At 46.1% G+C, this 27,288-nt stretch overlaps 1 protein-coding gene and 1 long non-coding RNA gene across 7 annotated transcripts in view; one reads left to right on the forward strand and one right to left on the reverse strand.

Moving 5' to 3' along the window:
- The window catches only part of NAV1 (neuron navigator 1), a 468,103-nt gene extending 457,204 nt beyond the window's left edge, over positions 1-10,899 (forward strand). For all 6 annotated transcript variants that reach the window (XM_063954974.1, XM_063954975.1, XM_063954973.1 and 3 more), the window contains one exon: positions 7,659-10,899. In XM_063954974.1, coding sequence (XP_063811044.1) covers positions 7,659-7,754 — 96 coding nt within the window. In that variant the 3' untranslated portion in view covers positions 7,755-10,899. The remainder of the gene's footprint in view (positions 1-7,658) is intronic.
- Positions 1-27,288, reverse strand: part of LOC135042024 (uncharacterized) — a 275,384-nt gene that overhangs the window by 49,139 nt on the left and 198,957 nt on the right. The gene's annotated exons all lie outside the window — the stretch shown is intronic.

Below are 27,288 nucleotides of genomic sequence, written 5' to 3' on the forward strand. Positions count from 1 at the left end.
TAATTCACAAATTCTCCTGATCATTTTGACACTAAGCATGATATAATTAACTTGTTCTGTTCCAATAGTACATATATATCTGATGTTACACTCTATTATATAAATACATTATAATGTCTGGTGCTTGTCATGTTTTGTCTATGTGTAATTTATATATTGTATGAAATGTGTCACATATATCTTCGTGGCTTCTCTGTGCGAATGCGTATGCTACCGTATATCCTGTGCACGCTGTGTGTATGCGCACAAACAGAGACCTCTCTGTTTGGAGTTTGTATGTTATGTGTATGTAATATTTTTGACTTCGACACAGTATTTACCCTGCACAGAAACACATAATCCACCCAAATCTAGCTCTCTCTGCACATGTTATATCTGCCACACCTGCAGTGCACATGGTTTTGGCCAACTGCTAACAAATTTGCTGCTGCAATCAACTCTGATTAGCCCTATTGTTGTGTATGTAAAGGAATGAAGTATGGGGGGGTTGCGGTTACTGAAAACATGTAAAAATAGGATTTTGGTTACCTACCGGTAAATTCTTTTCTCGTAGTCCGTAGAGGATGCTGGGGTCCACATTAGTACCATGGGGTATAGACGGGTCCACCAGGAACCATTGGCACTTTAAGAGTTTGAGAGTGTGGGCTGGCGCCTCCCTCTATGCCCCTCCTACCAGACTCAGTCTGGAAACTGCCCGAGGAGACGGACATCTTCGAGAGAAAGATTTAACACATATAGTGGCGAGATGCATACCAGCTCACACATACAAGGTACATCAAGCTAACTAGCTACAAACACTCAGCAACTGCTGAAACATTACTTACCAAGTAACAATGCAGTACCTAACTAAACCAAAGAAGTACTGAACCAGACAACGGTGGCAGGAAAACGAAGAGCTGGGCGGGCGCCCAGCATCCTCTACGGACTGCGAGAAAAGGATTTACCGGTAGGTAATTAAAATCCTATTTTCTCTTTCGTCCTAGAGGATGCTGGCCTCCACATTAGTACCATGTGGATGTACCAAAGCTCCCAGAACGGGAGGGAGAGCGCGGAGGCTCCTGCAGAAGTGATTGACTGACTGAACTTCAGATCATCAGAGGCCAAAGTATCGAACTTGTAGAACTTAGCAAACGTGTTCGACCCAGACCAAGTTGCATCTCGGCAAAGTTGCAATGCCGAGACACCCCGGGCAGCAGCCCAAGAAGACCCCACCTTACGAGTAGAGTGGGCATTAACAGATCTTGGACACGGCAATCCTGCCGTAGAATAAGCATGCTAAATAGTGAACCTAATCCAGCAAGAGATCGTCTGCTTAGAAGCAGGACACCCAATTTTCTTGGGATCATATAGGACAGACAGAGAGTCCGACTTTCTGTGACGAGAAGTTCTCTTCACATATATCCTCAGAGCCCTCACAACATCCAAGGACTTTGATGTAATTGAGGAGTCAGTAGCCACTGGCACCACAATAGGTTGGTTGATATGAAATGCCGACACAACCTTTGGAAGAAACTGCTGACGTGTCCGGAGCTCAGCTCTGTCTTCATGTAAGATCAAGTAAGGGCTTTTACAGGATAAAGCCCCCAATTTGGACACACGTCTAGCAGAAGCTAAGGCCAACAACGTGGCAGCCTTCCATGTAAGAAATTTGACCTCAACCTCCTGTAGAGGCTCAAACCAATCCGACTGGAGGAACTGCAACACCATGTTAAGGTCCCAAGGCGCCGTAGGCGGTACAAAGGGAGGTTGGATGTACAGAACTCCCTTCAAAAAGGTCTGAACCTCAAGGAGGGCAGCCAATTGTTTCTGGAAGAAAATGGATAGGGCCCAAATCTGGACCTTCACAGATCCCAACCTCAGGCCCATATCCACACCTGCTTGCAGGAAGAGGAGAAAACGTCCGAGTTGAAACTCCACCGTAGGAAACTTCTTGGATTCACATCGAGACATATTTCTTCCAAATACGATGGTAATGTTTAGATGTTACCCCTTTCCTAGCCTGTGTCAGGGTAGAAATGACCTTCTTCGGAATGCCCTTCCGAGTAAGTATCAGGCGCTCAACCTCCATGCTGTCAAACGTAGCCATGGTAAGTCTTGATAGGCGAACTGCCCCTGCTGCAGCAGGTCCTCCCGAAGAGGAAGAGGCCTCGGCTCTTCCTGCAAGAGATTCAGAAGGTCCTCGTACCAAGCCTGCCTTGGCCAGTCTGGAGCAATGAGGATCGCTTGAACTCTTGTTCTCCTTACGAGCTTTAGAGCTCTTGGAATGAGTGGGAGTGGTGGAAACACGTACACTGACTGGAACACCCACGGAGACACCAGGGCATCCACTGTCACTGCTTGTGGGTCCCTCGACCTGGAAAAATAGCATTGAAGCTTCTTGTTGAGACGATAGGCCATCATGTCTATTTGGGGTAACCCCCAAAGGTCTATTATTCCCTTGAACACCTCCGGATGGAGACCCCACTCCCCCGGATGGAGATCGTGTCTGCTGAGGAAGTCTGCTACCCAGTTGTCTACTCCCGGAATGAAGATTGCAGAGAGCGCCAACGAGTGTTTTTCCGCCCAGAGGATGATTCTTGTCACCTCTGACATTGCAGCTCTGCTTTTCGTTCCGCCCTGTCGATTTATGTAAGCCACTGTCGTTACATTGTCCGACTGTACCTGAACGGCCCGATTTCTTAGAAGATGGGCCGCCTGAAGAAGACCGTTGGAGAAGGCTCTTAGTTCCAGGATGTTGATGGGCAGGCCGGCTTCCAGACTTGACCACCTTCCTTGGAAAGTTACTCCTTGAGTGACTGCTCCCCAGCCCCGAAGGCTTGCATCTGTAGTTAGAAGGACCCATTCCTGAATCCCGAACCTTCGTCCCTCCAGAAGGTGAGGTAATTGTAGCCACCAGAGGAGCAAAATCCTGGCCTTCGGCGACAGACGTATTCTCTGGTGCATGTGGAGATGTGATCCGGACCACTTGTCCAGGAGATCCAGTTGGAAGGTTCGAGCGTGGAACCTCCCGTACTGGAGAGCCTCGTAAGAGGCTACCATCTTCCACAATAGGTGAATGCATTGATGAACTGACACCCGGGCTGGCTTCAGGACATCCCGGATCATTGTTTGTATCACCAACACCTTTTCCTGAGGAAGAAACACCCTCTGCACTTCTGTGTTTAGGATCATTCCCAGAAAGGACAACCTCCTGGTTGGTTCCAAATGTGACTTTGGAAGGTTCAGAATCCAACCGTGATTCTTGAGGAGGCGGGTCGTGAGAACAATGGACTGCAGCAACTTCTCCTTGGACGATGCCTTTATCAGCAGATCGTCCAGATATGGAATGATGTTCACCACTTGTTTGCGGAGGAGAACCATCATCTCTGCCATCACCTTGGTAAACACCGTCGGTGCTGTGGAGAGGCCGAATGGCAGGGCCTGGAACTGGAAATGACAGTCCAGTAATGCGAAACAGAGATGAGCCTGATGCAGCAGCCAGATCGGAATGTGGAGATACACATCCTTGATATCCAGGGATACCAGAAATTCCCCCTCTTTCAGACATGATATCACCGCCCTGAGAGACTCCATTTTGAACTTGAACTCCCTTAGAAAGGGGTTCAATGATTTAGGTTCAGAATGGGCCTGACCGAACCATCCCGTTTCGTTGCCACGAAAAGGTTCGAATAGTAACCTGTGGTTTGCGAATGAGGTGGAACTAGCACAATGACCAGTGCCTCCACCAACTTTTGGACAGCTTCCTGTAGGACAGTGCTGTCTGCCAGCAGAGCTGGTAAGCCTGATTTGAAAAAAACGGAGAAGGAGACTTTGAAATTCCAGCCTGTATCCCTGGGATACAATATCTATTACCCAGGCATCCAGGCCGGACGGTACCCAGACGTGACTGAATTGTCTGAGTCCCGCTCCCACTGGCCCCACCTCCAGGCCGCACGGTCCACCGTCATGCAGAGGACTTTGGCGTACCTGAAGCAGGCTTTTGTTCCTGGGAACCTGCAGCGGCAGATTTCTTGGACTTAACTCAACCTCCCCTAAAGAAGGTATTGAACGGTCTGGCCTTTCTAGGCTTGTTGGGCCGAAAGGACTGTGTTGCTGATGGAGAAGGATTTCTTTGGAGCAGGCGCAGCTGAGGGAAGAAATGGAGACTTACCCACTGTAGCCGTAGATATCCACGCGTCTAAAGCTTCCCCAAAGAGAGCCTGACCTGTATAGGGTAGAGACTCCACACTCTTTCTGGATTCCGCGTCGACCGACCACTGGTGCAGCCACAGTCCCCGATGAGCTGAAACAGACATGGAAGAGATTCCCACAGCCATGGAACCCAGGTCTTTCATGGATTCTACCATAAAACCTGCTGAATCGTGAATGTTACGTAAAAATAATTCAACATTACCCTTATCCATCTTATCCAAATCCTCTAGTAAGGTAGCCGACCACTTTACTATTGCCTTTGCAATCCATGCATTAGCAAAAGTGGGACGTAATATGGCCCCTGAAGCAGTGTACATTGATTTAAGTGTGTTATCAATTTTTCGATCAGCCGGCTCCTTTATGGCGGTTGATCCTGGAACAGGTAAAACCACCTTCTTATAGAGTCTGGACACAGGTGCTTCAACAATCGGCGGGTTTTCCCATTTTTTCCTATCCTCCTCAGGGAAAGGAAACGCCACCTGTACCCTTTTAGGGATCTGAAATTTTTTCTCAGGGTTTTCCCTTGCTTTCTCAAATATAGCATTCAATTCCTTTGACGCAGGGAAGGTTAGTGGGGCCAGAGGTGGATTGGCCATAGGGTTTACAGGGATGATTCCCGGTGGGCCGACGCACCTGTGGGGCCTGTTTTGTTTGAGGACATGTGATCCTTTTTATAGACCTAATGAATAAGATGCAAAATAATTTGCATATATGAAAATTACTGCCACTTAGCCTGTGATTGCAGATGATCTAGTGTATGCTCTGTCTGCCTGCTTGGCTGACATATAAGATTGAGTGAATAGTGTTTGGGATACGGTTGGTGTAATAAGCAAGAAAATATATCTTTCTGAAGAATGATATAGTTTTCTAATGTGCTCATAATATTTAATTTTATTTATTTTTAACTTCCCCCTTGATGCTGGACATGCCCACTATCTGGAAAGTCTTGGGGGGGGAGGGTGCTGCTGCCATGGCCCATGGCTAGACCTTACACCTCTGGTGCTGCCCATGTGGGGCCACTAGTACAAATTTTTCCAGGGCCGATTTTTGTTCCCAATCTGCCCCTGAGTGGGGCTTTTTTATTTTCAGTGAAAAAAGCCTCCTCAACCTACTCAGGTGTGGTATCATTAATATGTAACACATCCCTGATAGCCTCTATCATCAATTGCACCCCCTTTGCAAGAGATGCAGACCCCCGCAACACATCCCCATCACAGTCTGTGGTGTCAGAACTGGTATCCGTGTCATCCTGCGTGACATGTACAAGCGCACGTTTGTGGGGGTATATAGCGGAGCGTCCCGAGGTACCAGAATCGGGCCATACTGCCATAGAGTTCTGTAATACCTGGGTTGCAGATTCATTACTTGCAACCCTGTCAGAAATATGAGAAATCTAAGATTTGATAGAGGAAAACCACTCCGGCTCCCTTGCTGGTATCTGTGCTAAACCAGTGCTATACTGATTACATGGAATGGGATCATCCTGGGAGGACAAATCCTCTGCAGCATATGACACAGTGTCCCTGGACATAGCTAAAGGAGACCACCAAACACTACACACAGACACACACACGGGAGGGCAGACAGAGTACCCCCCCCCCACCCAAGAATGGCAAGAGAGACACAGAGATTGGAGCCAACCCACACACAGCACTTTTATACCAAAGGGAGACCCCTTTTCAGCGCTGACTGTGTACCTTAATAGGATACACAGTCGTATTGCAGCCTCTTTCCCCCCCCCCCCCCCCCCGCCTTCTACAATATCCTGGTACCGTTTGTAGATAGTTGGAGTTGCTGTGGAGGGACCTTATTCTCCTGGCCAGTGCTGTGCAGGCAGGAAAATGGCGCTGAACGCTGCTGGGTCCGCTCTGAGAAGCTCCGCACCCTTAATGGCACTGTCTTCCCACTCTTCATCAGATTTTACTGGCCTGAGGATTTAGTGCTGGCTGAGATCCGGGGAGCCCGACAGGCTTCTGGACCAGTGTAGGGTGTCGCGCTGGCTCAGGGCGCCCCTCATAGCGCCGCACCATGTACTGATGTGCCATCCGGGAGCGCAGTACTCTGATGCCGCCATCTTCACACCGACCCCCCGGGGGTTTGGTGTCTCACACGCCACCGATTCTTCAGCTCTGCAAGTGGGTGGCGGCATGCTGCTGGGGCGAGCGGTCCCCTGTGGCGGAGAACCATCAGACTCCAGCTCAGTGTCCAGTCAGTGGAGACAGTGGCTCAGACCCTGCAGGGCGGACACTACTCAGTCCCTTGCTGCAGGGAGGCTGTTGCCAGCAGCCTCACTGTAAAATAATAAACTCTAAAAAAAAAAAAAAAAAATCTAGAAAAGCTCAGGAGAGCTCCCCTAGCTGTGACCTGCTCCTCCGGGCACATTTTCTAAACTGAGTCTGGTAGTAGGGGCATAGAGGGAGGAGCCAGCCCACACTATCAAATTCTTAAAGTGCCAATGTATCCTGGTGGACCCGTCTATACCCCATGGTACTAATGACGACCCCAGCATCCTCTCGGTCATAAGAGAAAAAAAAAAGCTGTTTGCCTGGGTTAAAATATATCTATCTATCTATCTTTCTATCTATCTATATCTGTCTATATATCTATCTATCTATATAGATATATATCTATCTATATAGATCTATATATATACATATATGTATATGAGATATATATATATATATATATATATATATATATATAGAGAGATATATATATATATATATATATATATATATGAGAGAGAGATAGATAGATAGATATATATATATATATATATATATATATAGAGAGAGAGAGAGAGAGATATATATATATATATATATATATAGAGAGAGATAGAGAGATAGATAGATAGATACATACATACATACATACATACATACATACGTACGCTGCTCAAAAAAATAAAGGGAACACTAAAATAACACATCCTAGATCTGAATGAATGAAATATTCTTATTAAATACTTTGTTCTTTCCATAGTTGAATGTGCTGACAACAAAATCACACAAAAATTATCAATGGAAATCAAATTTATTAACTCATGGAGGTCTGGATTTGGAGTCACACTCAAAATGAAAGTGGAAAAACACACTACAGGCTGATTCAACTTTGATGTAATGTCCTTAACACACACTACTGAGCCTCATTTTGACTTGTTTTAAGGACATTACATTAAAGTTGGATCAGCCTGTAGTGTGTTTTTCCACTTTAATTTTGAGTGGGACTCCAAATCCAGACCTCCACGGGTTAATAAATTTGATTTCCATTGATAATTTTTGTGTGATTTTGTTGTCAGCACATTCAACTATGGAAAGAACAAAGTATTTAATAAGAATATTTCATTCATTCAGATCTAGGATGTGTTATTTTAGTGTTCCCTTTATTTATGTATATATATATATATATATATATATATTATGTACAGTATGTATATGTTTTACATTTTCACATACTTTTTTCAGATGGCTATGCTCCTAAAACTTCAAGAAGCAGCCAACTTTATTGAATCACCAGACAGAGAGACTTTGTGTGACAGTGACCTCACCTCCACCATCTGATTGATCACAGCCTGAATTTTCAACGTGAGATCTACCCTCTACACAGCACCCTTATTGTACAGTTGTGAAACGGAAAGTTCATTCTGAAAGAAATTGCATTGTTCCTTTCAACCTTTTGAACTTATCATGGACTTTATTACCTTTTAAATCTTCTTAATATTTATGCCTCCTTGGTTTGGAAGTGGAAAGAAGAATCTTATAATAGATTGAAACAAAAGTTTTTTTTGTAAATTAAAGTTTTTCTCTGTTCTCGATGGGAAATTTGCAAAACAGATTTCGGAATAGAGGAGGATTTGTATTGCTTTTTTTTTTTTTCTCTCTTCATATAAGTTAAGTTTTTAATTATTTCCCATGCCTAATTTCAGGCTACCAATTACTCACCACGTGTAGTTTCCTCTTTGCCAAGGACAAAAGAGGCAGTAGACAGTGGACAATTATATATGAGTGAAATATGGGAAAGGAGGGTGTTCTATTTCAAGACTGTTATTGTATAACTGTACTTCCTAGATGCAACTAATGTTGGATGGAATTGCAACAGATCATTAAGATACCACTGTAGGTGTGACCATCATGGGTAAACTTCAGGTTAACACCCATCTAAAAGAAAATGTGAAATGCATTTTTTCCCTTCATGCACATTCCTCATGCCATTCTTATGTCTTTACAATCTTTCTGCCAAGTGGGAATTCCATTTACCTATACACGTTCTAAACTGTCCTGTGCTCCGAAAACGACAGCATGCCAAACATTGTATTTGGGACTTTCACTGCTTCATCTTTGGGGTAGTTGTTGTTGGATTTATTGAGGATTTTGAAGTCTACCTTCTGTTTTTCAGTTAGGCCTGGAAGTGAGGTGGTATTTACATTTGTTGTAGAAGGGAGAAGTTATGTATTGTGGAGCATTGCATTAACATGCACAAGGCAGTAATCGGGAGAACCAAATCGAAGCAGAGACATGAAGCAAATAAAGTAAAACAATATGCAATACATACATAATGGAACTGTACGGTCATGCTCAATCAGTATATGGATTTCCTACAATTTAAAAAAAAAAAAATTACATTCTAATTTTTACAATATGTTCTAGAATATCTCTGTGTCTGTTTTGTTAATCAAAATATTGCTTTGTAACCTGCCAACAGTTAAATATAGATGTAAAAACTCTGGTAGAACTGGGTTGAACAAGCTTCAACCAAGTCACAAAGCAAAGGCTTGAACATATCTAAATTATGAAAACATGAAAACAAACTGATATTTTCAAATAATTCAGTATTATGATCATTGTATCTTGTTTACACCACATCAGTATACAGGACCTAAAGCTGCAAGCAGACTAACACTCTTATCTTGGCAAGGAGTAAAGCCATTGTGATCAAGCTTTAATTTTGCAATATGGACCCATGAAAGCTTATGTGTAGCTACTACCAAATGAGTGCTACGCTGATCAACTAGCAATTACATTTATTTCAGTACAGGAAAATATTTCAGTACTGGAAAGTACCTGTTAAATATTGTGTTTAGAATAATAATTCTTACTATGAGGTACAAGTCAATTTTTTGATTGTTTTACAAAAAGGCAAACTGGAAAAAAAAAATAATTCAGGATTTACTGGTTACTGTAACACATTGTCAACTCTCTGTACAAATAGTTTGCAGTGGCGAGTAAAGTAATAATCTGCAAAGAATAGTCCTGTTTCACCTACTCTTGACAAACATGTGAACACATGCTTTGTAGAGCATACCCTAGAAACCAGGAATAATCATAACATTGATATTGACTACTTATTTTCTTCAATCAATTACTGTGGAAATTTTGTTAGACTCCCATTACTGCTGACCCCTCCCCCTCATCTCTGCTTCTATCTAGTAACATATTTAATGGACAATGAGTAAGAATTGTATGGTAGCGTTGAAGCTTAAAGGTGGTCTCTCTATCTATATTCCTTTTTTTCCCCTTGTATGGCAGATGTAGGAAGCACGTAACAAGGTCCTTCTGTCATATTGGTGGCCATGGAGAGCTGAAATTGCAGTTTACTGAACCCTTTTCTGCTAGCAGTGAACATTTCTATTATGCACCGCTAGTTTGCTGCAGAAACTACTCCTTGCAAATATGTTTTCATCCTCCTAGGGGACACTCTTGTGCTATTCATAGAATACTATTGTCAGCTTCAAGTTTTTCATTTAAAGCACTTGACCCACCTAAATTACTCTTAATTCTATACTTTTTATCATTGATGTAAATTTTGTTATTATGTATGTGTTGCACTTTATCATTTTCCGCATTGCTGGTCTCTGTGGTATAGCCTAGGTAAGTACTCCTTTCAGGAGTAGCATTCCATAATTATAAGCTTTATGCAATGTGGGGTACAGTGTGGCCAATGGCCCATGGGTTTCTATAAGGGCATGAGACATTGGTGCTAAGATCAGGTGCTCACTGTCCGTCAGATGGTAGGAGGTATCTAGAGCAATTCTATCCTTCTTCCCACTATTCAGTCTGACAGAAATGGGGTGACACACTCCTTGGTGCTCACAATAAGGCCACTTTCTCTGTGCACATAACCCTAACAGATGACAGTGCTCTGACTCTTGGCAGCAAATTCCTTGCTTTAACATTGCATGGGTAATAAAAAGGGTTGGTGACATTGTTAAAAGATCTTATTCCATGTGCCTCCCTCCATACATTCTATCACTGTGGCCATCATAGAGGAGTCTGCGTTTTGTACATCAAAAATAAAAAAATGGACTGAAGTAGGAATTAGTACACCATTTTGTCAGCTGTTATCTGAGATTATAATGAACAAGTAAAAGCATATAGTTGGCTCCTTATTTAGAATTGCCTGCTTATTCCAGAATGTTTCCATCTGACTAGTGCATATTTCATTAATGTTTATCATTATGGTGACAGACCCTAAAAAATACACAACTGATCATATGTTGTATTATGTCATTTTGTTCCTCTTCAAGGGATACACATGTTCCATTGCATAATTTTTAACCTTAAGTGCTTTCGTTTTGTACCTTATTCTAAATAGGTTGTTTTATGTGGCAGAGAAGTGGAAGATGCTTAACAATATATGCTAGTATAACAAAATTCTAAATTACCTCCTCTACAAGTGGAACTTTGTTTTTATACAGTGTACACTCTTGTTTCTTGGTGACTATACTGCTTTATTGCTTCTTTGCATCTTACTCTCTAATTGCCTTTTGTTGCATTTTTGCATCTTGGGGTAACAAAAAAGAAATCTCCGTAACCTCAATGCTGGTGTAGAGGGGAGGGCATTGTTCTACAGATGCAAATGACCCACCCCACAGGCACAGGGTTGGGAGGGTAGGTGTTTAGAGATGGCATCGCTTCTCAACTGTAGTATGCGATCAATGTTGAGAGCAGCTCATACTGTGTATAGAATAGAATTAGTTGTCCTTTAATAGGGACTTACCAAAAACCAATGTAAGAAACAGTGGCCCCAACAAAATGTAGGTGTTATATCAGTGGTTCCCAAACTTTCTTGACTTTTGGCGCCCTAAAATATTAGCAGATTTTTACAAGCACTGTTGAGCAAAAATTATTAAATCATGTAAGTTGTTACATAAATGTTATCTTCCTTAGTTTGACCTATGTGGTAGTGGACAGGGTTGTTCTTCTGTTTTCCATTTATTTTATTATTAGTAACCACCGGCACTGGTTTGTTGACCAAATTGACCTTAAATAATATGGGCCCAAATGTATTAGTCTTATTAAGAGATATAAAGGGGTCTATTTACTAAGCCTTAGATGGAGATAAAGTCGCTGGAGATAAAGTACCAGCCAATCGGGTCCTAACTGATATGCCACAGGCTGTGTTTGGAAAATGACAGGAGCCGATTGGGTGGTACTTTATCTCCCGTGACTTTATCCATCTCCACTTTAAGGTCTATTTACTAATCCTTGGATGGAGATAAAGAGTGATAAATGACCAACCAAAATGCTCCTGTCATTTTTCAATCACAGCCTGTTACATGACAGTTAAGTAGCTGATTGGTCATTTATCACTCTTTATCCATCTCCACTTTATCGCTTCTTAAGGCTTAATATATTTGGGCCACAATTTGGTGCTAGACTGACAACCTATGGCACACCTGCATGTGTCCTGACATACCCAGTTTGGGAACCATTGTGTTACAGTATGTCACTATATAGGACAGTTATGTTATTCTTCATAACAGAATAAGCTGTTAACTGTGTTATGCTACTACAGCTGCTAAGCTGCTACAAGTAAAGCTAGACATACACTATATAATACTCTGGCAGATCATATGCCAGATCTGGCTGGTTGGAATTTAAATCTGGTAATGGATGAGAGCAAATGACAATTGACCATTTGCTCCCAAACACTGGAAAATGGGAAAAAAACTGCCATTTGGACAAATTGGTTAAATCAGTGATTTAACAATTTGTATTAATGACATATGTCCGTTTTCCTGTGTTTGGGAGCAAAGGGTCAATTGTCATTTGCTCTCATCCTTTACCAGATTTTTATTCCAACCAGCCAGATAGAAGCACAGAATTTGACAGCAGATAAGAACCACGTGACCCGTCTAGTCTGCCCCTTTTTGATCTTTAGTGTAGACTAGAATGAGAGAAATGCCATCTGTATGAAGCCTAAGGGCTGTAACACACACTCCGGTTTTTCCCGGATGGCAAAAAGCCGGACAAACTTTGTCCGGCTTTTTGCCATCCGGGAGAAACCGGCAGAGTCGCTCACACAGGACGGCTTTGAGCCGTGTGTAATGCTGTGCGCATGCGCAGCATCAGACACGGCTTCAGAAAAAACCATTGTGTGTGAAAGCTCCCCTTCACACACATGGTTTACTGGCTCCAAAGACGGTGGTGAGACCCGGCAGCCGGGCCGGGGCCGTGCAGTGTGAAGGGACCCTAGCCCTCACACTGTTAACTACAATGCCGGCACGGGAAAAAGCCGTCCGGCTTTTTCCCGGCCGGCAAAAGCCGGGTAGTGTGTTTCAGCACTACCAGAATTGAACAAAAGGGTGAAGACATTTACCCAACATTCAATCCCACATAAAATATAAGCCTGCGGCAGCATCTACACAACCCATAAAGGGGTAATTAGTATTAAGAGGTTGTTAAATTTTGGATCATATGGAACATAAAAAAATAAACTGTATGGTTAGAATACATTTAATTAAAAATGTAGCTATACAAAGGTAATATGTCCTACAAAATGAAAAGGTAAAATGAATGAAAGTATGTAATAAAAGATTGTAAGGACTAAACTACATTGACAATGTGTAGCCAACTACTTGTATTTATACTGAATAGATATTGTTTTGTGTGGGGAACAACACAAGCTACTTGTAACTGCTCTGAATGGAAATAATGGCGAGTTGTATTTGTCAGCTGAAAGTCATTATAATGTTTATGGCAGGGATGGGGAACCTTTGGCCCTCCAGCTGTTGTTGAACTACACATACCAGCATGCCCTGCTACATTTTTGCTATTTGCCCATGCTAAAACTGTTGCAGGACATGCTGGGATGTGTAGTTCAACAACAGCTGGAGGGCCGCAGGTTCCCCACCCCTGGTTTATGGCCTTGGAAAGGCAATCAATAGCGAAGTATCAAAGATTATATAAAGTGAATGAAACAAAATGTAAGAATAAAAATTAATTCTGGGGCTTCTTATCCACTCAGAGACCAAACCAGACACAAAATAATGTCCCATGTGCTGGTAAAGGATAATTGTAAACCCCTCCCAGTTGGGGCTTCTGGCAATGCAAGGTTTAACATGGTGCTTTACATACAACCACAAACACATCAGTGGCCTTAACTGGGAGGGAGGGGGGGTTGGATCCACAAAACATCCTCCCTTCCTTCTTTGCACAAGCTCCTCCCTTGTTTGCCATTTTCTGTAATCCAAATCCTAAATGTCTGTATGTCACAGTTTTAGGGAATATACCATTCTAGTGACATGTAGCATGTTGACATTTTTTAGATGTATTTATAAAGTTGTACCATTGGAAAAAAAATACCTTCGATAATGTTTTATTTTTATAAGTTGAAATTTGAAGTGTGAAATGTGTCCATCTGAAAACTCACAATGCCTTATCTGTTAACTTTAAAACAAGAAAACAACTATCAAGAAAGAAGAATTGGAAAATATGGAGGACAATAAAATGGAAGACTTTAGGTGGTATTAAAGAAAGAGATTCTTATACAGGGGGTTGTTTATATTGATGAGGAGCACACAAAAATATAATTGTAGTAAAGGGACCTGGGTCACCCCAGTCTGCTCCGTCACCCTGCTCTGACTGCTGCTTGTCTTGTGCCTCTCCTGGACGACCCCTGCTCTGCTCCACATGTAAAAACGCAGTAGCACTGTGTGACTAGCTATAAACCAAGGGCCTGATTCTGAGTTGCACTTAATGAGATTGCAATTTCATGTCAATAAACAGGATCTGACTTATATTACGGGATACCCAATACTTTTTTTTAACTTACTCAACTGCTCCCAGGGCTATAACTACATGTGTGCCAGCAGTGCCTGGCACACAGCGCAGTCACCATGAGGACGCAACTACTCACATCCCCTAAAGTCAGCAGCACTGTAATGAGTCAGTCAGACTCATTACAAGCCGCCTCTGTGCACCGTCGCTGGAGCGAGGAGAATAGCAGCTCTGCCGCTCCGAGGGGAGGAGGAGGAGGGACGCGGGAGTTGCAGCAGCGCAATGTAATTGGTGGTGGTGGCGCTGTGAACGCTGGGATGCGCTTCCTGCATCCCAGCATTCACAGCGGCGGCGGCCAGCCAAATGTGGAAGGAGAGGGACAGCTGCTGTGGCTCTCGCGTCCCTCTCCCTCCACCTTCTCTACCTCCGGAGCTGCTCTTCTCACTCCGGCGGCAGTGCACATATACGCCCCAGGCCGGTACAACAGAACTGTTAGGGGCTGAAGGCGCAATGTGTATGTACGTGATTTCGACCTGGAAGACACACTCACACCACACAGCAACGTGTACACGGAAGGCGGTGCTTCTGGAGGGGGCGGAGCCAACCGGTCACTGCTAGTAAGTCTCATACAGCAGCTGCAGTGCTAAGGGCTGTGATGAGACAGCAGGTGGTAAGACACGGGTTTCAGCATGCTGTACCCTCTCTCACTGCTCAGCAATGCTCACCTCACACTGCTGTGTACTGTCCTCTAGTTTTATTATGGAGTCACATATTGTACAGTGGCTGGTCCGTCCTCTGGAACCAGCTACCAATTAGCTGAGCTCCTCTCCGGCTGGCCCCTCCTATTTTCTCTCCCATTATCTTCCCTATTCTATCCCACACGTCTCCTCCCAGTATTCACCCTGCCTCTGGTTCCTTTTTTCTAGCCCTCCTCTTTGCAGCTCTCATGGCTGCATTTATTACCTCCAGGTATGTGGTGGATAGGTAAAGCATACATGAAGAAGAAAAAAAAAATAATAAAATATATATATATATATATATATATATATATATACTTCAAAGCATTTAGTGTGTACTTATATAGAGTTGGGATCGGGGTCCCGGCAGGTCAGCGCTCACTGTGTGGCGTAATGTGAATTTGGCTCATACCATGTGGCGTGATGTGAATTTGGCTCATACCATGTGGCGTGATGTGAATTTGGCGCATACCGTGTGGGGTAATGTGAATTTCGGCTCATACTGTGTGGCGTGATATGAATTTCGGCTCATATTGTGTGGGGTAATGTAAATGTGGCTCATACCGTGTGGCGTAAATGTGAATATGGCTCATACCGTGTGGCATAATGTGAATTTGGCGCATACCGTGTGGGGTAATTGAATTTCGGCTCATACTGTGTGGCGTAATGTGAATTTCTCTTACGTCCTAGAGGATGCTGGAGTCCATATTAGTACCATCGGGTATAGACGGGTCCACTAGGAGCCATTGGCACTTTAAGAGTTTAATAGTGTGGGCTGGCTCCTCCCTCTATGCCCCTCCTACTAGACTCAGTTTAGAAAATGTGCCCGGAGGAGCCGATCACAGCTAGGGGAGCTCTACAGAGCTTCTCTGGTAAAAGTTTTTTCTCTATCGTCCTAGTGGATGCTGGGGTTCCTGAAAGGACCATGGGGAATAGCGGCTCCGCAGGAGACAGGGCACAAAAAGTAAAGCTTTAGGATCAGGTGGTGTGCACTGGCTCCTCCCCCTATGACCCTCCTCCAAGCCTCAGTTAGATTTTTGTGCCCGGCCGAGAAGGGTGCAATCTAGGTGGCTCTCCTAAAGAGCTGCTTAGAAAAGTTTAGCTTAGGTTTTTTATTTTACAGTTAGTCCTGCTGGCAACAGGATCACTGCAACGAGGGACTTAGGGGAGAAGAAGTGAACTCACCTGCGTGCAGGATGGATTGGCTTCTTGGGCTACTGGACATTAGCTCCAGAGGGACGATCACAGGTACAGCCTGGATGGTCACCGGAGCCTCGCCGCCGGCCCCCTTGCAGATGCTGAAACAAGAAGAAGGTCCAGAATCGGCGTCATGAAGACTCCTCAGTCTTCTTAAGGTAGCGCACAGCACTGCAGCTGTGCGCCATTTCCTCTCAGCACACTTCACACGGCAGTCACTGAGGGTGCAGGGCGCTGGGAGGGGGGCGCCCTGGGAGGCAATGAAAACCTATTTTTGGCTAAAAATACCTCACATATAGCCTCCGGGGGCTATATGGAGATATTTAACCCCTGCCAGAATCCGTTAAGAGCGGGAGACGAGGCCGCCGAAAAAGGGGCGGGGCCTATCTCCTCAGCACACAGCGCCATTTTCCCTCACAGAAAGGCTGGAGGGAAGGCTCCCAGGCTCTCCCCTGCACTGCACTACAGAAACAGGGTTAAAACAGAGAGGGGGGGCACTAATTTGGCGTTAGAAATATATAAAAAAGATGCTATAAGGGAAAACACTTATATAAGGTTGTCCCTATATAATTATAGCGTTTTTGGTGTGTGCTGGCAAACTCTCCCTCTGTCTCTCCAAAGGGCTAGTAGGTCCTGTCCTCTATCAGAGCATTCCCTGTGTGTGTGCTGTGTGTCGGTACGTGTGTGTCGACATGTATGAGGACGATTTTGGTGAGGAGGCGGAGCAATTGCCTGTAATGGTGATGTCACTCTCTAGGGAGTCGACACCGGAATGGATGGCTTATTTAGGGAATTACGTGATAATGTCAACACGCGCCAAGGTCGGTTGACGACATGAGACGGCCGACAAACAATTAGTACCGGTCCAGACGTCTCAAAAACACCGTCAGGGGTTTTAAAACGCCCGTTTACTTTAGTCGGTCGACACAGACAGGGACACTGAATCCAGTGTCGACGGTGAATAAACAAACGTATTCCTTATTAGGGCCACACGTTAAGGGCAATGAAGGAGGTGTTACATATTTCTGATACTACAAGTACCACAAAAGAGGGTATTATGTGGGATGTGAAAAAACTACCGTAGTTTTTCCTGAATCAGATAAATTAAATGAAGTGTGTGATGATGCGTGGGTTCCCCCCGATAGAAAATATGGGCGGTATACCCTTTCCCGCCAGAAGTTAGGGCGCGTTGGGAAACACCCCTTAGGGTGGATAAGGCGCTCACACGCTTATCAGAACAAGTGGCGGTACCGTCTATAGATAGGGCCGTCCTCAAGGAGCCAGCTGACAGGAGGCTGAAAAAATATCATAAAAAGTATATACACACATACTGGTGTTATACTGCGACCAGCGATCGCCTCAGCCTGGATGTGCAGAGCTGGGGTGGCTTGGTCGGATTCCCTGACTAAAAATATTGATAGCGAGATGCACAGAGGGATATTTGCACTCTGGCATCAAGAGTAAGTGCGATGTCCATATCTGCCAGAAGATGTTTATGGACACGACAGTGGTCAGGTGATGCAGATTCCAAACGGCACAAAGGTGTATTGCCGTATAAAGGAAGAGGAGTTATTTGGGGTCGGTCCATCGGACCTGGTGGCCACGGCAACTGCTGGAAAATCCACCGTTTTTACCCTAAGTCACATCTCTGCAGAAAAAGACACCGTCTTTTCAGCTTCAGTCCTTTCGTCCCTATAAGAGTCATATCTGCCCAGGGATAGAGGAAAGGGAAGAAGACTGCAGCAGGCAGCCCATTCCCAGGAACAGAAGCGTTCCACCGCTTCTGACAAGCTCTCAGCATGACGCTGAGACCGTACAGGACCCCTGGATCCTACAAGTAGTATCCCAGGGGTACAGATTGGAATGTCGAGACGTTTCCCCTGCGCAGGCTCCTGAAGTCTGCTTTACCAAGGTCTCCCTCCGACAAGGAGGCAGTATGGGAAACAATTCACGAGCTGTATTCCCAGCAGGTGATAATTAAATTACCCCTCCTACAACAAGAAAAGGGGTATTATTCCACACTATATTGTGGTACTGAAGCCAGAAGGCTAGGTGAGACCTATTCTAAATCTAAAAAAATTTGAACACTTACAAAGGTTCAAATCAAGATGGAGTCACTCAGAGCAGTGATAACGAACCGGGAAGAAGGGGACTATCTGGTGTCCCGAGACATCAGGGATGCTTACCTCCATGTCCCAAAAAAAAAATAAAAAAAAAAATTTGCCCTTATCACTAAGGGTACCTCAGGTTCGTGGTACAGAACTGTCACTATCAGTTTCAGACGCTGCCGTTTGGATTGTCCACGGCACCCCGGGTCTTTACCAAGGTAATGGCCGAAATGATGGTTCTTCTTCGAAGAAAAGGCGTCTTAATTATCCCTTACTTGGACGATCTCCTGATAAGGGCAAAGTCCAGGGAACAGTTGGAGGTCGGAGTAGCACTATCTCGGATACTGTTACAACAGCAGGGGTGGATTCTAAATATTCCAAAATCGCAGCTGATCCCGACAACAAGTCTCCTGTGCTTAGGGATGATTCTGGACACAGTCCAGAAAAAGGTGTTTCTCCCGGAAGAGAAAGCCAGGGAGTTATCCGAGCTAGTCAGGAACCTCCTAAAATCAGTGCATCATTGCACAAGGGCCATGGTAAAAAAATGGTGACTTCCTTCGAAGCAATTCCAGTCGGCAGATTTCATGCAAGAACTTTTCAGTGGGATCTGCTGGACAAATGGTCCGGATCGCATCTTCAGATGCATCAGCGGATAACCCTATATCCAAGGACAAGGGTGTCTCTCCTGTGGTGGTTACAGAGTGCTCATCTTCTAGAGGGCCGCAGATTCGGCATTCAGTTTTGGATGTTGGTGACCACGGAGGCCAGCCCGAGAGGCTGGGGAGCAGTCACACAAGGAAAAAATTTCCAGGGAGTGTGATCAAGTCTGGAGACTTTTCTCCACATAAATATAGCTAAGGGTAAATTTATAATGCTCTAAGCTTAGCAAGACCTCTGCTTCAAGGTCAGCTGGTATTGATCCAGTGGGATAAAACATCACGGCAGTCGCCCACGTAAATAGACAGGGCGGCACAAGAAGCAGGAGGGCAGTGGCAAAAACTGCAAGGACTTTTCGCTGGGCGGAAAATCATGTGATAGCACTGTCAGCAGTGTTTCATTCCGGGAATGGAAACTGGGAAGCAGACTTCCTCAGTAGGCACGACCTCCACCCGGCAGAGTGGGAACTTCATGGGGAAGTTTTCCACATAATTGTAAACCGTTGGGAATTACCAAAGGTGGACATGATGGCGTCCCGTCTGAACAAAAAACGGGACAGGTATTGCGCCAGGTTAAGAGACCCTCAGGCAATAGCTGTGGACGTTCTGGTAACACCGTGGGTGTACCAGTCGGTGTATGTGTTCCATCCTCTGCTTTTCATACCTAAGGTACTGAGAATTATAAGACGTAGAGGAGTAAGAACTATACTCATGGCTCCGGATTGGCCAAGAAGGACTTGGTACCCGGAACTTCAAGAGATGCTCACAGAGGACTTATGGCCTCTGCCGCTAAGAAGGGACTTGTTTCAGCAAGTACCATGTCTGTTCCAAGACTTACCGCAGCTGCGCTTGACGGCATGGCGGTGGAACGCCGGATCCTAAGGGAAAAGGCATTCAGGAAGAGGTCATTCCTACCCTGGTCAAAGCCAGAAAGGAGGTGACCGCACAACATTATCACCACATGTGGCGAAAATATGTTGCGTGGTGTGAGGCCAGGAAGGCCCCACGAAGAAATTTCAACTCGGTCGATTCCTGCATTTCCTGCAAACAGGAGTGTCTATGGGCCTCAAATTGGGGTCCATTAAGGTTCAAATTTGGGCCCTGTCGATTTTTCTTCCAGAAAGAATTGGCTTCAGTTCCTGAAGTCCAGAAGTTTGTCAAGGGAGTATTGCATATACAACCCCCTTTTGTGCCTCCAGTGGCACTGTGGGATCTCAACGTAGTTCTGGGATTCCTCAAAACACATTGGTTTAAAACCAGTCAAATCTGTGGATTTGAAGCATCTCACATGAAAAGTGAACATGCTCTTGGACCTGGCCTGGACCAGGCGAGTGTCAAATTGGTGGTTTTTTTCTCAAAAAAGCCCATATCTGTTTGTCCATTCGGACAGGGCAGAGCTGCGGACTCGTCCCCAGTTCTCTCCCTAAGGTGGTGTCAGTGTTTCACCTGAACCAGCTTATTGTGGTGTCTTGCGCCTACTAGGGACTTGGAGGACTCCAAGTTGCTAGATGTGGTCAGGGCCCTGAAAATATAGGTTCCAGGACGGCTGGAGTCAGGAAAACTGACTTGCTGTTATCCTGTATGCACCCAACAAACTGGGTGCTCTTGCTTTTAAGCAGACTTTTGCTAGTTGGATGTGTAATACAATTCAGCTTGCACATTCTGTGGCAGGCCTGCCACAGCCAAAATATGTAAATGCCCATTCCACAAGGAAGGTGGGCTCATCTTGGGCGGCTGCCCGAGGGGTCTCGGCTTTACAACTTTGCCGAGCGGCTATTTAGTCAGGGGCAAACACGTTTGTAAAATCCTACAAATTTGATACCCTGGCTAAGGAGGACCTGGAGTTCTCTCATTCGGTGCTGCAGAGTCATCCGCACTCTCCCGCCCGTTTGGGAGCTTTGGTATAATCCCCATGGTCCTTTCAGGAACCCCAGCATCCACTAGGACGATAGAGAAAATAAGAATTTACTTACCGATAATTCTATTTCTCGGAGTCCGTAGTGGATGCTGGGCGCCCATCCCAAGTGCGGATTATCTGCATTACTTGTACATAGTTACAAAAATCGGGTTATTATTGTTGTGAGCCATCTTTTCAGAGGCTCCGCTGTTATCATACTGTTAACTGGGTTCAGATCACAGGTTGTACAGTGTGATTGGTGTGGCTGGTATGAGTCTTACCCGGGATTCATAAATCCTTCCTTATTGTGTACGCTCGTCCGGGCACAGTATCCTAACTGAGGCTTGGAGGAGGGTCATAGGGGGAGGAGCCAGTGCACACCACCTGATCCTAAAGCTTTACTTTTTGTGCCCTGTCTCCTGCGGAGCCGCTATTCCCCATGGTCCTTTCAGGAACCCCAGCATCCACTACGGACTCCGAGAAATAGAATTATCGGTAAGTAAATTCTTATTTTTTTTTAGAGTTTGTTATTTTACAGGGAGGCTGCTGGCAACAGCCTCCCTGCATCGAGGGACTGAGGGGGGGAGCAGTGTCCACCCTGCGGGGTCTTGAGCCACTGCCTCCGCTGACTGGACATTGAGCGCCACAGTGGAATGCTCACCCTGGCAGCCAGCTGCCACCCCCTCACAGAGCTGAAGTGTGGCGAGTTAGTCACTGTCCCCCCCTTACAAGCGGGGGGTCAGTGTGAAGAGGGCGGCTTAAGGGTGGGAGCGTGGTATTAACCGCGCTCCCGGATGGCTCAGCGGTACTGCGGTGCGGCGCTGTGAGGGGCGCCCTGAGCCAGCACAGAACCCTACACTGACCATTTCCAGCCTGTCGGGGTCCGCGGATCTCAGCCAGCACAAATTTCCTCAGGCCAGTATAATCTTCAAGAGCGGGAAGACCGCGCCATTGAAGAGGCGGAGCTTCTCAGAGCAGACCCAGCAGCGTTCAGCGCCATTTTTCCTGCCTGCAATCACTGCCAGTGGATGTCCGGGTCCCTCCAGGGCAACTCCAGATATCTGTACGGCACCAGGGGGTTGTGGAAGGGAAGGGAGGCTGTATGTCGGCTGTGTCACCTATTAAGGGACACAGTCAGCGCTGGTTAGGGTCTCCCTATACCTCTAATAGCGCTGTGTGTGGGTTGGCTCCAATCTCTGTGTCTCTGCCATTCTTGGTGGAAAACTCTGTCTAGTAAATACCCTGTGTGTTTGTGGGGTGTTTGGTGTGTGACAACATGTCTAGGGACACTTTCATATGCTGCAGAGGATTTGTCTTCCCAGGTAGACTCCATACCATGTAATCAGGATTGCACTGTTGTAGCGCAGATCCCAGCTAGAGAGCCAGAATGGTTAGTCTCTCTGAGGGGGACTATTTCTCAGATTTCTGACAGGGTTGCTAGGACTGAGCATGCCACTCAGGTCCTACAATCCTCTATGGTTGTATGGTCTGATACTGCTTCCTCAGGGTCCCCTGCGGTACATTCTCAAAAACGTGCACTTGCAATGCTTATGCTGGATGACACGGACACCGTCTCTGACACTGCAGACGGTGAGGGGGATGTGTCGAGGGGGACAGCATCACTTGCTAATGGGGTGCCGTTGATGATTGAAGCTGTAAGGGATGTTTTACATATTTCTGACACACCTGAGCAGGTGGAGGAGGCCTTTTTTTTTTTACAGATAATAAGAAGCCCCCCTCACCTTCCCGGCATCCAAAGAATTAAACGCTATCTTTGAAAAAGCCTGGGAAACTCCGGAAAAGACATTTCAGATCCCTAAGAGAGGGTCTTTGTTGCTTTTCCCTTCCCAGAGGAAGATAGAAAGAAATGGGAGTCCCCGCCGATAGTCGACGCCTCTGTCTCCAGGCTGTCCAAACAGGTGGTGTTGCCAGTCCTGGGATCTACCGCATTGAAGGACCTGGAAGATCGCAAGGTGGATGCTACGCTAAAATCCATTTACACGGCTTCTGGGGCTATATTACGACCTACTATAGCCTGTGCTTGGATTGCAAAAGCTATTGCCAGGTGGTCAATCACTCTGCAGGAGGAGTCGACTTCGCTGGATAGAGGTGACTATTTATTTTTACGCCATATACAGGATTCGGCAGGCTTCCTGGTAGATTCCATGAAGGACCTGGGTTCCATGGCTGCAGGGATCTCCTCCATGTCCATCTCGGCTCGCAGGTGTCTCTGGCTGCGCCAATGGTCTGCGGATGCGGAATCCAGGAAGAGCGTGGAGGGCCTACCCTATACAGGTCAGGCTCTCTTTGGGGAGGCGCTGGATGCGTGGATTTCCACGGCTACCGCGGGTAAGTCTCCTCCTTTTCTTCCCTCAGCTGCACCGGCTACAAAGAAGCCTTTTACACCAGCCACGTCACAGTCCTTTCGGCCCGCGACGCCTAGAAAGAACAAGCCTTCGAACACCTTCAGAGGTGGTCTTGCCAAAGGAAAGAAACCTGCTCCCGCAGGTTCCCAAACCCAGAAGCCCGCTTCTGATATCCCTAAGTCTGCCGCATGACGGTGGACAGCTAGGTCTGGAGGAGGGTCAGGTGGGCGCAAGGCTCCGGCACTTCAGCCACATCTGGGTGTCGTCTGGTCTGGACCCCTGGGTCCTGGATAAAGTGTCATGGGGGTACAGACTGGAGTTTCAAGATCCCCCACCTCACCGTTTCTTCAAGTCAGGCTTGCCAGCTCTGCTGGCAGATAGAACAATTCTTTTGGAGGCCATCAGAAAATTGGTGGTGTCAGATATCATTGTTCCAGTTCCACCTCAGCAGTGGAACAAGGGTTATTATTCGAACCTTTTTGTGGTAGCGAAACCGGATGGTTCAGTACGACCTATTCTAAACTAAAAGTCTTTGAACCCTTATCTCCGGGAGTTCAAATTCAAGATGGAATATCTGAGAGCTGTCATCTCAGGACTGACGGAGGGGGAATTCCTGGTGTCTCTGGACATCAAGGATGCTTACCTCCACATTCCCATTTGGCCGCCGCATCAGGCATATCTCAGGTTTGCACTGTTGGACGATCACTATCAGTTCCAGGCACTGCCGTTTGGCCTCTCCACACCACCAAGGATCTTCACCAAGGTGATGGCAGAGATGATGATTCTCCTCCGAAAACAGGGGGTGAACATAGGGGGTAATTCCAAGTTGATCGCAGCAGGAAGTTTTTTAGCAGTTAGGCAAAACCATGTGCACTGCAGGGGAGGCAGATATAACATGTGCAGAGAGAGATAGATTTGGGTGTGGTGAGTTCAATCTGCAATCTAAATTGCAGTGTAAAAATAAAGCAGCCAGTATTTACCCTGCACAGAAACAAAATAACCCACCCAAATCTAACTCTCTCTGCACATGTTATATCTGCCCCCCCCCCCTGCAGTGCACATGGTTTTGCCCAACTGCTAAAAAAATTCCTGCTGCGATCAACTTGGAATTACCCCCATAATTCCATATCTGGATGATCTCCTGATCAAGGCGTCATCCAGGGAGAGGTTGTTGCTATCCATCGCGCTCACGACACAGCTGCTCAGGAAGCACGATTGGATCCTGAACCTTCCAAAGTCTCATCTGGAGCCGACAAGGAGGCTGTCTTTCCTGGGAATGATCCTCGACACGGAAGTGCAGAGGGTATTTCTCCCGGTGGAGAAAGCATTGGTGATTCAAACAATGGTCCGGGATGTCTTAAAGCCTACCCGGGTATCTGTTCATCAATGCATCCACCTTCTGGGGAACATGGTTGCCACCTACGAGGCTCTGCAGTACGGCAGGTTTCATGCTCGACCTTTTCAGCTGGACCTCTTGGACCAGTGGTTGGGCTCTCACCTACACATGCACAAGAGGATACGCCTGTTTCCGAAATCCAGGATTTCACTCCTCTGGTGGCTACAACTTCCGCACCTTCTGGAAGGCCGAAGGTTCGGAATTCAAGACTGGATCCTTTTAACCACAGATGCAAGTCTTAGAGGTTGGGGAGCAGTCGCTCTGGGGGAAACCTTTCAAGGAAGGTGGTCGAATCAAGAATCCCTTCTCCCAATAAATATCCTGGAGCTAAGGGCTATGTACAACGCCCTTCTGCAAGCAGCATACCTTCTACAGGCTCGGGCTGTTCAGGTGCAGTTGGACAACGTGATCACCGTGGCCTACATAAACCGACAAGGCGGAACGAAGAGCAGGGCTGCAATGTCAGAAGTGTCAAGAATCCTCTGGGCGGAAAGGCACGCTTTAGCAGTGTCAGCAATCTTCATTCTGGGAGTAGACAACTGGGAAGCAGACTTCCTCAGCAGACACTATCTCCATCCAGGGGAGTGGGGCCTCCATCCGGAGGTGTTCGAGGAGGTAACCAGTTGGTGGGGGGGTTCCTCACATAGACATGATGGCCTCCCGCCTCAACAAGAAGCTGGGGAGGTACTGATCCCGGTCACAAGAACCCTCAGGCAGTGGTGGACGCACTGGTAACACCGTGGGTGTTCCCGTCAGTGTATGTGTTTCCTCCACTTCCTCTGATTCTAAAGGTTCTTCAGCTGGTACGAAGAACAAAGGTTCGGGCAATCCTCATTGCTCCGTACTGGCCAAGGAGGGCTTGGTATGCGGATCTACTGGATCTTCTGGGATCTGCTACTGCCGGGGGCCGTTCGCCTATCAAGACTTACCACGGCTACGTTTGACGGCATGGTGGTTGAATGCCAGATCTTAGCTCGGAAAGCTATCCCGAGTGAAGTCATTCCTACCCTGATTCAGGCTAGGAAGGGGGTAACGTCTAGACATTACCACCGTATTTGGAAGAAATCTGTTTCTTGGTGCGAATCAAGAAAATTTCCCGCGGTGGAGTTTCAACTTGGACGTTTTCTCCTTTTCCTGCAAGCAGGAGTGGATGTGGGCCTGAGATTGGGATCCATCAAGGTCCAAATCTCTGCTTTGTCCATCTTTTTTAAAAAAATAATTGGCTGTCCTCCCTGAGGTTCAGACCTTTTTGAAAGGGATTCTGCACATCCAGACTCCTTTTGTGGCGCCAACGGCACCCTGGGATCTAGATGTGGTGTTGCAGTTCCTACAATCAGCTTGGTTTAAGCCTCTACTGGAGGCTGACATCAAGTTTCTCACGTGGAAGGCGGTCACTTTGGCCTTGGCTTCTGCCCAACGCATGTCGGAATTGGGGGCTTTAGCTTGTAAAAGTCCTTATCTGATCTTCCATGAAGACGGGGCGGAACTTAGGACTCGTCCACAGTTCCTGCCTAAGGTTGTATTGGCTTTCCATATCAATCAACCTATTGTGGTGCCAGTGGCTACTGACTCCTCAATTGCTTCAAAGGCCTTGGATGTTGTCAGGGCTTTGAAGATCTATGTGAAGAGGACGGCTCGTCATACAAAAACTGAGTCTCTCCTTGTCCACTAAGATCCCAAGAAAATTGGGTGTCCTGCTTCTAAGCAGTCGATTTCGCGCTGGATCAGGTTCACTATCCATCATGCGTATTCTTCGGCAGGATTGCCGTGTCCGAAATCGGTTAAGGCCCACTCTACTCGTAAAGTGGGTTTTTCCTGGGCGGCTGCCCAGGGTGTCTCAGCCTTACAGCTTTGCCAAGCTGCTACTTGGTCTGGTTCGAACCTGTTTCTTAAATTTTACCAGTTGGATACTTTGGCCTCTGATGACCTCATGTTTGGTCAAGCAGTGTTGCAGGAGCCTCCGCGCTCTCCCTCCTGTACTGGGAACTTTGGTACATCCCCATGGTACTAAAATGGACCCCAGCATCCTCTAGGACGTAAGAGAAAATAGGATTTTAATTACCTACCGGTAAATCCTTTTCTCGTAGTCCGTAGAGGATGCTGGGCGCCCACCCAGCGCTTCGTTTTCCTGCATTGGTTTTACAGTTCAGTATTGCCCGATTCCTAGGTAAGTTCTGCGTTATTTGCTGTTTCAGCTGTTGCTGAGTTTTCCGGCATGTTAGCCGGATTTGTATGTTGTGTGAGCTGGTATGAATCTCGCCACTATCTGTGTAATTCCTTCTCTCAAAGTATGTCGTCTCTTCGGGCACAGTTTCTAGACTGAGTCTGGTAGGAGGGGCATAGAGGGAGGAGCCGGCCTACACTATTAAACTCTTAAAGTGGCAATGGCACCTGGTGGACCCATCTATACCCCATGGTACTAATATGGACACCAGCATCCTCTATGGACTATGAGAAAAGGATTTACCGGTAGGTAATTAAAATCCTATTTTCGGCTCATACTGTGTGGAGTAATGTGAATTTTGGCTCATACTGTGTCGCGTAATGTGAATTTCGGCTCATACTCTGTGGCGTAAAAAGGGGCACTACTGTCAATAGCGGGTGAGCATGGAGACATGTGTGACAAATGCTGGTGTCCTGCAGAAGAAGAGTCTGACGACATAGAAAGAGGCAGATGTGGCTCTGATGGCACATGTGTACATTTTAAACTTTACTTATGTTAAATTAAAACTCAAATGT

The sequence above is a fragment of the Pseudophryne corroboree genome, chromosome 2 (assembly GCF_028390025.1).
Source record: "Pseudophryne corroboree isolate aPseCor3 chromosome 2, aPseCor3.hap2, whole genome shotgun sequence".
In the NCBI taxonomy this organism is placed as follows: domain Eukaryota; kingdom Metazoa; phylum Chordata; class Amphibia; order Anura; family Myobatrachidae; genus Pseudophryne; species Pseudophryne corroboree.